Source organism: Leucoraja erinacea, chromosome 33 (assembly GCF_028641065.1).
Source record: "Leucoraja erinacea ecotype New England chromosome 33, Leri_hhj_1, whole genome shotgun sequence".
In the NCBI taxonomy this organism is placed as follows: domain Eukaryota; kingdom Metazoa; phylum Chordata; class Chondrichthyes; order Rajiformes; family Rajidae; genus Leucoraja; species Leucoraja erinaceus.
In genome coordinates, this window is record NC_073409.1 from 6,327,762 (window position 1) to 6,341,427 (window position 13,666).

At 37.1% G+C, this 13,666-nt stretch overlaps 1 protein-coding gene across 8 annotated transcripts in view; it reads right to left on the reverse strand.

Annotated features, from left to right (window-relative positions):
• dmxl2 (Dmx-like 2) overlaps positions 1-13,666 on the reverse strand; it is a 93,098-nt gene that overhangs the window by 1,968 nt on the left and 77,464 nt on the right. For 5 of the 8 annotated variants that reach the window (XM_055661120.1, XM_055661117.1, XM_055661116.1 and 2 more), the window contains 11 exons: positions 13,366-13,483; positions 11,488-11,553; positions 11,025-11,111; positions 10,238-10,359; positions 8,525-8,660; positions 6,795-6,855; positions 4,618-4,745; positions 3,807-3,884; positions 3,187-3,278; positions 2,371-2,423; positions 1,245-1,462 (listed from right to left, as the gene is read on the reverse strand). In XM_055661120.1, the coding sequence (XP_055517095.1) occupies positions 1,245-1,462; positions 2,371-2,423; positions 3,187-3,278; positions 3,807-3,884; positions 4,618-4,745; positions 6,795-6,855; positions 8,525-8,660; positions 10,238-10,359; positions 11,025-11,111; positions 11,488-11,553; positions 13,366-13,483 (1,159 nt within the window). The remainder of the gene's footprint in view (positions 1-1,244; positions 1,463-2,370; positions 2,424-3,186; positions 3,279-3,806; positions 3,885-4,617; positions 4,746-6,794; positions 6,856-8,524; positions 8,661-10,237; positions 10,360-11,024; positions 11,112-11,487; positions 11,554-13,365; positions 13,484-13,666) is intronic. The other 3 variants (XM_055661119.1, XM_055661118.1, XM_055661122.1) reach the window with 1 other exon arrangement.

Below are 13,666 nucleotides of genomic sequence, written 5' to 3' on the forward strand. Positions count from 1 at the left end.
TTGTACAAGCCACACAGGATTTACTTACCATATTTAGCAGGATGTACATACAGAAAACAAGTACAATAAATTAAAAGGTATATTAAAGGCAAAATAGAAGACCATACAGATCTCTTCTTGGGCGCATGTTATCTTAATTCACAGAAAGATTGCTGCCTACAATTAAAATCTTCAGGTTAGTAAAATTGCATTGGAAAACTGTAGTATTAATTACATTTTTACAGAAAATGCCCTACACCGATAGAAATGACCATTCCTGGTTGTGAAGTATCAGGTGTGTCAACTGATGTACCACAGGTGGTCGATAGAGACTGAAGCAAAACAAACGCATTGATGATGTGGAGTGTTAATTGGAGGTCCAGGCCAGTGCCTGTTATCAACTTCACAGCTGTGATGAAAGATGATTGAGAACATGTAGAACCAAGGCAAAGAAATGGAGGAGAGGTATCAGTGCGGAAGAACAAGTTTGACTATTGGGGCTGAGTGTGTTATTAATGGCAGACTCCATGATGCCGGCATTTTTCGTCATAATCATTCTGTGGCTACTGCCTTCGATATCAAGCTTTAAATACCTGGTCCTACAACTGAACAGAGTGCCCAATTCAACATGCAAGTCTTGCACCTTTGCAACTATACTATTAACTTTGTCCAAAAAATCCTAATCGTTAAAGCATAACAGATGTACATCACTTTGCACAGCCAATGTTCTGTTTTGTAAAAAGGAAATTGGCAATATATGAAAAAAAAATCAATAAGTTGAGGGTGGAAATCCAGAGTATAAGCAGGTTGTGCTAGTTTACAAACGTAGATTGTTAAAACATCAGATTAATTGGCACCATACAAGCATAATTGGTGAGAGTATTAGTATATGAACACACCAAAAAATGACCAAGTATAAAATGCTTAATAATTAAGACACAATGGGACAATGTATGACTGATGCAGACTCCAATGTTGTTGCACTTCTAATGCAAAAGGCAATGGCTGCAGAGGAAAAGCCAGAGGTTGCTATTCTAGCAGGAACATTCAAAACACATACCCTCCCTTGCTGATCCCATCCCTGTCATCTGAATGAGATCTATCAATGGTATCCAGTGGCCATATTCAGCTGATTGCTTTTCCATATTAGTTAGAAATCCACATCACAATGTTGGAAACTTGTGGCAGCAGGTTTCAGTGGGTAAAACATATAGCCTATGGACTTTGAGACAAGTCTAATGGAGGTTTGTGCGCAGAAGCCTTACCTTCATATTCCCTTCTGCTGAGCCTGTAATGAAATAATCCTCAGTGGCGTCCAGAGCAAGAGCTTTAATAGCTGAATCATGTGCCTGAAATGTGTGTAGCAATTGTCTCTGCCTTATGTCAAAAATGCAGACAAAGCCCTTCCTGCCCCCAGAGATGAGAAGTTGCTGTTTTGGTGCATATTGCAGCACTGTGGCACCATTTTCATGGCAGACAAAGCCTAGGGATTAAAGAAAAAGCATTAAAGCACATTAGTCTTAAAAAATTATGGTTAGCATAACAAATGAATCATGCACAAATATCATTACAGTACCTAAATGACAATTCTAATAATTTCAATTTTGATAATATTGTGTTGCCTTGATGCCTATACACATTATATAGTTTCAAACAAATTCATCATGCAGCAAGAGAAAAATCAGCTCTCCAATCTTCCAGCACCTCATTTGTGTCTAATGATAATTCAAACATCTTAGCCTGCAATTTCTCCTCTAGCTTCCCAGTGTCCTCAGATATATCTGATCCAGGCCCAGGATCAATGCTTTAGTCCTTGCACCACTGAATTCCTTAATTTTCTTTTAAGTGGGAACACACCAAAAGAACCATGCTATCTGGTTGTAGGTCACCGATTGTATAGCAGAAATAATATTGCCAGTGAGATGCCAACTTAAAAGTAGCCTAGAACCATTAAGACTCTTTTTTCATGTGCATCTTACACATAATCTAAACTTTGCTGGAATAAATTGTATTAGCATTTGGTACAATCTAAACCTCATGGAAAACTTAGAAGTACATTGTGTTGCGATTGCCATTGTCCAACATGTGGTCTCTACTCGTATTGATATGTTGCACCACTCTGCCTCACATTCCTATGTTCATGGCATTTGAACATTATTACAACCGCTTCTATTACCACAGCCCTTTATACCATATACATCAGAACTACATGATGTGATTTCTGCATCAGAGCACGCTTAAAACAAAGCGTGAAATGCAATTTCTAACAAAGAACATAAAATAATTCCTCAGTGGTTGATTCATAGAATGCCACTAAAATTAAAAAATGGAAAATAGTACAATATTTCTATCACTATCAAGTATTATAAAGGTTAGAAACAATGATCGTACCATGCACAAGACTGTTATGTGGAGAAATTAGTGTATCCCAAAGGCAAACATTTCTGGAAAGAGAAGTAGAATTGTCAGTTAAAATCCAATCACACCTTTTTAACATTTAATATTCAGCAGTCCTACCATTGTAGAAAAAACAGATGTACACAAGTAATATTCCAGCCAACAAACTGATCAATTTCCTGGTTCCTCTCCCACGACCCTTACCAAGCTGTATTTGTTTGCGAAATCTGTTCTGGATTCACTCAAGTCTGGTTGCTGATGATCCCTTATTTATAGAATAAGAGACTTCCCTGCTGTTATCAGGCTACTGAACAGTCCTTCATAAGTGAGGGTGTAGTCCTGATCTTCCAATCTACCTCATTATAGACAGGACCTATTTCTCTGTTACTGCAACTGGCATTTTTCACTTTGCACTACCTATTGTACTTGTGTATGGTTTGATTGAACTCACATATACTATGATCTGCTTTAACTGGATAGCACACAAAATCGAAAGCTTTTCACTGTACCTCAGTTCACATAATAGTAATAAACCAATACCAAGAGAGGGCAGAACAACACTCTTCTCTTAAACTATAGAGAAAGATCTTTCTTCACATGGGACCACAGAAAATTCAATAAAGAGTAAAAGATTTGCTCTTTAGGATGAATGTTACAATTAACAGAAGTAATTAGTTATGGTACCAGTAAATAACGTTGAATCGATAAGGAAAGTACACCAACACAAATTGAGAAAAAAGCATTTTAGAAAATGACCCCTTTTAGATCTGGGAGCAAATCTTCTTTGATTATTACAGGAGTTTGTTGTACCTGCCGTCATTGGATTGCCCTGCTGTGGTTATGAGGCTTGAGGAGGTAACGAATGCGAAGTCACCAGCAGCTTTACTGTGGCACTGCCAGCTCTGCAATTAATCAAACAATGCACTGTAACTGCACAGTATCCCAAACAATGCACTGTAACTGCACAGTATCCCAAACAATGCACTGCAATAGCACAGTATCCCAAACACACTGGAACAGACAGCATCTCAAACACACTGTTATAGCACAGTATCTCAAACACACTGTAACAGACAATAACTTAAACACACTGTAACAAACAGTATCCCAACACACTGTAATAGCACATTAAATAAAACCTGTAACAGCACAGCATTCCAAACAGAATCATTTGCTTTGTTTTTTGAAGTAATGGTTCATTGTGTTACAATTACTGCAAGAACTGAAATACTATATTTGAAGCATTCAATATTTAGAAGAAAGACAATTCTTTCTCTAAACTGAGCACGTCTACAACTTTACAATGGATAAAGAAACATTGAACTAATTTTTTGCATTGTTATAAAGTCCAAGAGAAAATTATTTATTCGGCAAACCTAAAATATCAGTAGACGTTATTAACAAGTTACAAGATGATTTCTATAACTTACAAGATAAGGTTTGGGGTTAGATCCAGTCTGGTTGACTTGCCAAAGGCTGAGATAACCTTCTCCGTCTGCTACTCCCAACTACAGAATTTAAAAATAAGACATCTGTAAAGGTTATATTTTAGCCAAACCTTTCCGAAACTATTGTTAAAGAGTGATGAATACTGGGGGAGGTGTTCCTATGTCCCAGCAATGCTTGCCCTTGAACCACGCTGTCTGGTCTTCTACTGGGAGCTGGCTTAAAGCGCAATGTGTAGGAAGGAACCACACCTGAAGTATTGTGCACCTAATTTGAGGAAGGACATCCTTGCTATTGAGGGAGTACAGCCTAGGTTCACCAGATTAATTTCCGGGATGGCGGGGTTGACATATGACGAAAGAATGGATCACCTGTATCACTGGAATTTAGAAGGATGAGAGGAGATCTTATAGAAACATATAACATTTTTAAGGGAGTCACCTATAAATACATTTAAATGTGCTATCTGTTTCTTTGAACAGATGCATTCCTTCTGAAACAGTCATACACTTTTCACTGGGGGAGAAATTGAACTGTAGTCATCAATACTAAACGTTTGAGTGTCGGTTGCTTCTAATGTTCATTTTTATTTGGTTCTTTCATCACAATAACAATGGAACATCCATTTTGTAATAAAACGGGTCACGCTTGGATAAATATTTTGCATTTTCATTCCAATAATTTTCAAAACATTTTTCAAAAATGGAATTGAGTTAAATGGGTGAGAAAATTCTATCATTTCCGGAAGACAATACCCGAGTGTGCAACAATAATAAACGTACAGTAAATACTAACCTTATTGCCTTGGATATTAAAATAAAGTCGGGTAACCCTGGCATTTCCAGCTTGCCGGAAACATATGACCTGCTGTGGCCGATTCCATTCAAACATTCGGACACTTCCATCTTGTGCACCTGTGAGATCTGATTGGTACGAAACGGAGGAAATTGTCAGTTCAGACGCCAAGTACAAACATATATAAATAAATTATTTTTGCCTACAATAAATTAGTGAGCAACTCATTTTTCTTTTCATTCATAATAAAAAATTGCATTCCTTTAAGTTCAAAATAAATGACTGCCTCAACCTCTTGTTTCAAAGGATTTGATACTCGTTAATAATTAATTGGATTAGTATAGAGTACAAATGTCATGCCCTGCCTTTTGTCAGCTTGAATGCAAAGGGATTCTGAAACTAGGATTCAGAATTAGAAATGCATCATGTAAATGTCATCAGTGTGTAATCTCATATCAGTTGCCTTTGATTCTGCATTTACAGATGTAAGCAGGTGAAGCAGCTAATTCACAAAGCTATTAGAAAGCAGTTGTTTAATGCTCAATCGAATACAAAAAATAGGGAGGGATGCTTCAATTAGACAGAACATTGGTAAGACCTCATTTGGAATACTATGTACTTAATTAGTCTCTTTAATAACATAAAAATGTTAGTGTGTTGTTTGCAGTTCAGAGGAGGTTTAACAGCTTGAGACCTGGAATACGCAGGTTGACATACAAGGAAAGGCTATATATTTTTGTTTAGTTTAATTTAGGAAAGTGAGAGCGGACTTGATTGAAACACGAGATCCCAAAGAGACCTGTCAAGGTAGATGTGGAGAGGATAATGTTTAATTAGCTTGCAGAAAGTCACCAATATCTTGAAACTTGCTCTACAGAACAATACACAGTTCCTCCAAAGCCTATGTGGGTATTGTTTCAGCATGTTAGCATTTTGTACAGCATGGTCTTCATTGTATAGTGTTGTATGCGTGACCATACTGTCAATGGATAGTCTTTGCTGGCCAGTAATCAACTTTAGGTGTGTGTGATTGTCAATGCTGCTGTTACAGCATACTAATGCCAAAGGTGGACATTATCATTCAGGTTCTAGGTGCATAAAAGTTTGCCTTTGGTTAGATACCAGTTAAGCACAGGAGGACAATAAGTCTATTTTGTTCCTTTATGGAATTGAGGTGCAGTGCATTTATGTACAATGTACAGACACCAAGAGGTAGCCTGCAATTCATGTACAGCTTTGTTCTCTTGGTGCCTGCTGGTTTTTGGCAAGAATAAAACACAGTTTCGGTCCCTTTGAATAAACAAAATGATAGCATATCTTAATCTGATGAAATATTGTAAAACATCTCCAGCTGCACACTGGAAGAAGCCAGGCAGAATTTTTCATTGCCAATGACGATGTGTGGAATTTGGCAGAGAGTGGGTTTAATTTGGATTTAGTCTAATAAATAACCTGGAATCAAAATATACCATCACCAACTGTAACAAGGAACTACCTAATTATCACTAGGGAAGGAAATGAACTGCCCTTACCTAGTGTGGCTTATGAATAACTTTGGACCTATAGTCCCCCCTCACCTCACCTGTATCCACCTATTATTTGCCAGGCTTTGTCCTGCCCTTCCTCGCCTCCAGCTTTCATTGCTCCTCTTCCCTCCTGGCCTCAGACCACAATCAGTCCGACGAAGGATACACGAGTACATACAGGCCCAGTGAAAATGATGAAAGTAACACATCACTCTCCATCATGCATGCTTTGCATTGTTGGACAGTTCTCACATAAGGCTCAGAACTGGACTGGAAACAAATCATCCTTGATCTCAAGGGAGTTCCAAAAGCAGAGGAGGTAACTACTAAATGAACCACCAATATTACTTCTGGAGCAGTTTGATTCATCAAAATGCACAGTGGATTCTGATGCTAGTTTCAAGGATCTATGATCAGATCTCATAAACAGGGCCTAATTATCTCAATTTTATGCCAATATAGTGTTCTGGTTTCTGGGGCTGCAGATTACAAAGCCCTGCATGAAGGTACATATGCATTTTTAACTTGTGATAAAGAACAAATGATTTCTTTAAACATATTGTCATTTATTTTTAATTCTATTTGGTCTTTGGGCAGAAGGTATGCAAGGTCTGAGAAACAGAATTGGCTACATCTCATTTAAGCACTCACAGTATCGGTGAGCTGGATGGGAGGTCATTCTCTTCACATTATTCAAGTTTCTCTTTATGATCTGTAATGAGGAAAATATATAAATCAACAAATGTATTGGAAAAAATATTTTTTCATTTTGAGTAAATGATGGTTCATTATAATTAATATTTGTATAAGCTATAGGAGCAGAATTAGACCATCCAGGCGGCTCTGTCATTTGATCATGGGTGATCTATTTTTCCTGCAACCCCATTTTCCTGCCTTCTCCCCGTAACCTTACTAATCAAGAACCTAACAATCTCCGCTTTAAAAATACTCAATGACGGTATCCACAGCCGTCTGTGGCAATGAATTCCACAGTTTCATCACCCTCTGGCTAAAGAAATTCCTCCTCATCTTCATTCTAAAAGGTGCCACCTTTTATTCTCATGACGTGCCCTCTAGTCCAAGATTCTTCCATTATTAGAAACATTCTCTACATATTCACTCTATCCAGGGCCTTCATTTTTCAGTAGGTTTCAATGAGATCACTCCTCATCCTTCTAAACTCCAGCAAGTTCAGGCCCAAAGCCATCAAACGCTCCTCTTGCATTAACCTAATTACCTCAAGGGCCATTCTCGTTAGATTAACAAGTAGAAATTGTTTTGAAGTATCATCAAACAAAATATTCTTTAAAAACCTACAACTACCAAAATAACTTGCAAATCTTTACAATTACATTCACTTTCACTTAATTGAAAAAAAAATGCTGGTTTTCTTTATCACTTTTATCTCTATTTACTCTCCTGAAGATATAAACAATGAAAAAGCTTTGTAAGTTTAGTCTGCTCTTCTACAATGCCTTCTATAATGACCTTTAATAAAATCTGATACTTTAACCACATGTGATTTTTTCTATTACAAATCTCAAATTGTGGAGTACATAGGCAAATAAATAAATGATGGGTCTTTGTCTCAAACATTATGGAGGGCACTGTATAGTTAAGCTTGGCTTTCAGGCCAAGTTTAAGATCTTCTTTGTTTACCTGGCTGAAATAAATGACTTAACCTGTAAAATCTGGCCCAAATTCCATCCCGAGACTTTTGTTGCATGTATAACTGAGCTGTATTTATTCTATTTTGCCCTATATGACTATATCTTGTGCCATATTTAAACTCCCTGGAAATCCATGTTCCATGCAATTAAGAGTTTATGGAAATAAAAACAGGTTATGAGTAAATCAAAGTCTTCATTATAGGTAAAGTTTACAAATGAAAACTCAATAAATAAGTCCTAGATTTTGTGAGGTTTTAAAAAGGTTGGAATTTACTTAAAATAACTATATAAATAAACACTATAAACATTGGGATGGTGCAGATAAATAAAAAGGGTCGATGGTTGAAGAGGAAAAGCCAACATACAAGATGAAATTACAATAGAAGGGAGACTAATAGATGTTAAAGGCAGGAAATCAATGGTGGTATGCAGGGAAAATATTTTATAAAGCAATATTTTAGAAATATATTAGGCATAAAGAGCATAGTTAAGTGCGTGGGTCACAAGAGGAGAGGTCAATGAGTAGGTGAGAGATAAGTGAAAAATATTTAGCAATTCTTAGCATTTTGTTTTCAAGGTTTACCTCCTCAAATAGCCTTTATGTTCGCAAATAATAAGGAAGAGGCAAGTCCTAAACTGATTAAAGTCAAAAGGAGTTACCTTATAAACATAAATAATAGTATTGTAGGAGTTAGGTAACTCTAGACGTACCACAGTGGCTCCTGTGCTGGTCTGCCCACTTCCTAGCCAAGGCATTGAAGAAGAATTAGAAAGCTGGCTGGATGAAAAATGAGTTGTACTTGTTTGGGTGGTGCTCCCCATTGAGCGATGCTCAAGATCGTCAGAACTGTAAGATATATCAATAATTAGACACTAATAAAATAATATCTAAATTCAAGGGTGATGCAAAATTTAGAGGGGAGAGCAGGGTGGACAGTATATAAAAGTTTACAACGACAGGAGTTGACCAAGGAAAGACACAAAGTGTATCAGGTCGGCCATAAATGAATTGGAAGGAACAGCAGATGCTGGTTTAAACCGAAGATAGACACAAAAAGCTGGAGTAACTCAGCGGGCCAGACAGCACCTCTGAAGAAAAGGACTAGGTGACGTTTCGGGACGAGAGGGTGACGGAATAGGTGACATTTCAGATCAGGCTAAAGAAGTGTCTTGACCCAAAACGTTATCTATTCCTTTTCTCCAGAGTGCTATCTGACCCGCTGAGTTACTTCAGCTTTTTGTGTCTATCTTAGGCCATAAATGACAGCTATTTGGGCCAAATAGCCCATTTCTGTAGAAACAAAGAACTGCAGATACTGTTTTATATCAAACTTGGACACAAAGCACTGGAGTAACTCGGTGGGTCAGACAGCATTTCTGGAGAAACACTTCCACGCGCCCATTTCTGTGCTGCATATTCTTAAATTATTATAACTTCAGATGCAAGCATTTTAGTTAAAGTCCAAATAGGGATACATTATACAGTGAATGACAGGGCCCAGAGCAGTGTTGCAGAACAGAGATCAAAGGGTACAAGTGAATTGTTCTTTGAAAGTGATGGCACAGGTAGATAGGGTGGTAAAAGTGGTATCTGGTATGCTTGCCTTGATTAGTCGGAGCACTTTGTGGAAAGACAATGAGACTATTGGTGAGACTATGTTTAGAGTATTGCTGGAGGTTCTGGTCATCATATTATTGGAAAGATGTGATTAATATTTAGATAATGCAAAAAAGATTCACAAGGATGTTACAGGGACTCAGGCAGTTGGGTTACAAGGAGAAATTGGATAGACTGGGACTGCTTTCCCTGGAGCAAACAAAGCTGAGGGGTGACCGTAAAGAGGTTTACAACATTATGAGGGGTGCAGATAACGTCATTATTATTTTTCCCAGGGTAGGGAAGTCTAAAACAAGAGGGCACAGGTTTAAGAGGTAAAAGATTTAAAGTTGCTCTGACGGAGACATTTTTCACACAAATGTTAATGGATATATGGAATGAGCTGCCAAAAGAAGTGCTAGAGGCAGGAATAATCACAACATTAAAAAAATCATGACACAAAGCGCTAGAGTAACTCAGCTGGTCAGGCAGCATTGCTGGAAAACATTGATAGGTGACTCTGGTCTGAAGAACGGTCCAGATCCAAAACATCACGGATCCATGTTCTCCAACGATGCTGCCTCACCCGCTGAGTTACTCCAGTACTGTAAACAAGCATCAGCAGTTTTGTGTATCCACATTTAAAATATGTGGACAGGTACAGGGATAGGAAAGGTTTTGAGGGATATGGGCCAAATGCAAGTAAATGAGACCAGCTCAGGTGGACATCTCGGTTGGCACGGACAAATTGGGCGGAAGGGCTTGCTTCCGTGTTGTTTACAACTCTTGTTTAAAAGCATTCTAAAAGATTAAGTAAAGTTAATAACCTTCTGGAATCTCTGTCTGAATCTTCGCCAATCCAGGTAAAAGGCTGAGCAGCTAGAATTGCAGATACATCAAGTTCTTGTACATCATGCGTGGAAGCCAGAGCTATCTCATTGAAGTTTGCCTTTTATGGGGGGAGAAAAACATAAAACTAAATTCAAACCAAAGAAACCAAAGTAAGAGTAAAGAAAGTCTTCTCAATAAACTGGAAGGTGCAGTGATATTTACCTTGATAGGCACATCAATCGAAATAATTAAAGAAACAAAAATTGCAAAACACTAGCAATCTGGAGGAGAAGTTGTTGAATATACAGCCATATTAATATGAAAGTAGAAGTACTGAGGAGCAGTTACTTTGGGAGGACCGTCTTTCCCAAACAGCCTGCAATTATTTATCTTTTGCAAAACAAAATGCTGGAGGAACTCAGCTTGTCAGGCAGCATCTGTAGAAGGAATAGAAAGGCGACAGACATTTCGGGATGGGACCCTTCAGACTGACGTTTTCTTCTGCAAGTAGCGCTCTAAAGCAGCACAGTAGACAGGCTGATAGTTGGTCCAGTAGAAGCTCCTGAAGCCAGCAGCACGAGGTCACTGCTAAGCCAAGCTCCGAGTAGGTAGGTTCACTGGCAAGAAGAGTGCACAGGGGGTGCTTTATAGTGACTTACGAATCTTGCCCTTCCTGTCTCCTTCCATCTTGCTGGGTCTTGGAAGTTCTGGGAAGCCTGGTTAACTAGTGATGATACCATTTGTAAATTTTGTTTTTGGATTAAAAGGCACTTGATTTCTTACCTTATTAATTGCAAATGCCATGATGGCATCAGAATCTTTATGAATAATCTTTGATTTTCCACCTGGATAGCCCATATCTGCTTCAACCTAAAATACAATACTACATATAATAGTGTATGGATCAAGATTTCAATAGTTTTAATGCATTTAAGTTCTGTACCAATTATGTTGTTTGCCTTTTTATTTGGAAATAAAATATTCAGCAAAATTTTAAAAGAATGACCAGCCTTATCAACTGTTTAATGGTTTTTTGCAATGCAGCAAAAAGCTGTGCATAATAGTAATAATCCATGTAACCCTTTTGAATTCATACAGAATGAATTGGAATTACATTCTCCACAATCACAATGACAGAGCTTTGCATGTGTACGATTATTTACTTTCACACACCATTAAACAAGATGTTGAAGCGAGTGCAATTAGAACAGCTGCTAAAGACAAGGGGGTGGGAAAGGAATACTACCTTGTTGCTGCCACGATGGTTCCTGCTGTAGTTTTGTTTGACGTGGTCCACATGGTCTTCTATTGACTACACAACACAGCACACAGTCACAGCACATTACACATGCACAGAAAAAAAATGAATGAAAATGAATAAAATGTTTTAACTGAATTAAAAAATGAAAATCTGGCAGTATTGCATTGGCAAAAGCAGCAATTTTATTATATTGACATTACTGATGGATATTTTCACATTTCACAAAAATGACTAATCAATCCTGTTAATTTGCCATTAGATGAAATGTGCAAAACTTGAAAAGAATGAAAATTACATTAAAATAAAAGGTCATAAACATTATACTGAAGGCACAGAAAGAAATTTCATAACAAACTTAATGACCAAAAAGGTTTGTAAATCTTTTTTATAACAAATTGTGTTGTTTGCAAAGAAAGGTAGAGGAGTGATTTATCTTTGTAGATTGAGAATTATTCATGCTCTGTTACAAATTTTCCAATCGTAACAAGATTTGGGTACAATAGGATTTAAAAAAAATTTTGAAGAGACTTCTTACGATCAGACATATTTTTGAAATAATCACATTAAAAAAGATAATGGCCTAAATGAACAATACTGCCAGGATTATAAAACAAGGTGGCAAGCAATATACTGATGATGTGCCTAACTTATTTAAGGGTTAGAAAATCATTCCAATTTAGTGTGTATTTCCTTTTGCTAATGTTAACCAAATAGAAAATTAACTTTTAAGAACTGATGTAATTAATTTGTTTTTTGCCAACACTTTTTTTAATAAAAATGGAAATTATAATTGTAAATAATGGTGCTCCAAGGTATTAAAGTCTGCACGTGATGTAACAAAGTTATCCGATAATAATTGTAATTAGATGCACTCAACTCTTTCTCCATTTTGCTATTTTTCTTTTCCGAGCAAGATTCTGCTAATACTAGCATATTCATCATTTTTACTGGGAATTCGTAATACAAAATTCTCCACAGATTATGATATTATGATTATGACTTGTGGCCATGGAGAGACTGGTGAATCTAATAGCAGACATGCACAGTTGCAATCTCACCAAGTGGCAACATGCATATTCACCATTTCAGCTGTTCGACGGTATATTCATTATCAGGAGAAATCAAAACCCAATTTTCCTTTTCCTTTGTTAAAGGGATTCCTTCGTTAAAGTCCATTTCAAATGCCTCCAATTCAGAAATGAGCAAACAATGCAGATCGAGAATAACACCTGTATTTTGGCAAAATTCTATGATGAATCTCCATGTGGTTTATTTGTGATTGGTGTAAATTGCCCATGAACCATCAGGATTATATCAGGAAGAACGGCAAGCAATTTTATCCCTGGGAAAAGATGTGACAAATGGGAGAGTTCCACAGTGGAACAGTCAGGAGGCCCATGATTTTGTTGTGAAGTTCAAGCTGCGAATCTGGTTTTTATGGTTTACAAAGAAAGCACATTAGAAACACCAATGTTCTAGATTTCTCATGGACTGCTTGACTTGCATGGTGCCGAATAAAAACTGCTTGTACCACAGGGATCGAACATTCATAGGAAATTAGATTTTGCCTGCCTGCAAGACGACCATTGCCCAAAACCCAGTAATTACTATGGTAGGAAGAGAAATGCCTGACCATCATTTGAACTAACCATCCTGTTTATTCCCAAAGGGAAGATGTACCAGTATAGTAGAGCTATACCAAGTTGATTCTTTACAACTTAATTATTATAAGCTGACACATCATCATTAGCACCCTTTATATTATGTTGTGCCAAATATGTGGCTGATCTTTAAATCTAGAATAATAATTCAAACTACAAAATATTTAAAAAGGCAACAACTTATACTTTCACGCCCATTTACCTCACTTTGCCTTCTTTTCTTCGTGAATATAAATCGTATAAATGTGTCTTGTAGAATTTCTTGCTTGACTAAGTACCACCACAGTCTTTTAACAGGGAAAGTGGTATAATGCCTTGACCTGAAGTAAAGTAAATAGCAGATTTTGTCCACATAAGCATAATGATAAATTTATGGGTCCTAATTTTTTTTAACCTGCAACAATAATTATAAGCTTAACTGGAACTATATTTCATATTAACAGATGAAATGCAAGCTTCTTGATTAAACAAATCATGTTAACAGATCACCTTCAGCGTCAAAG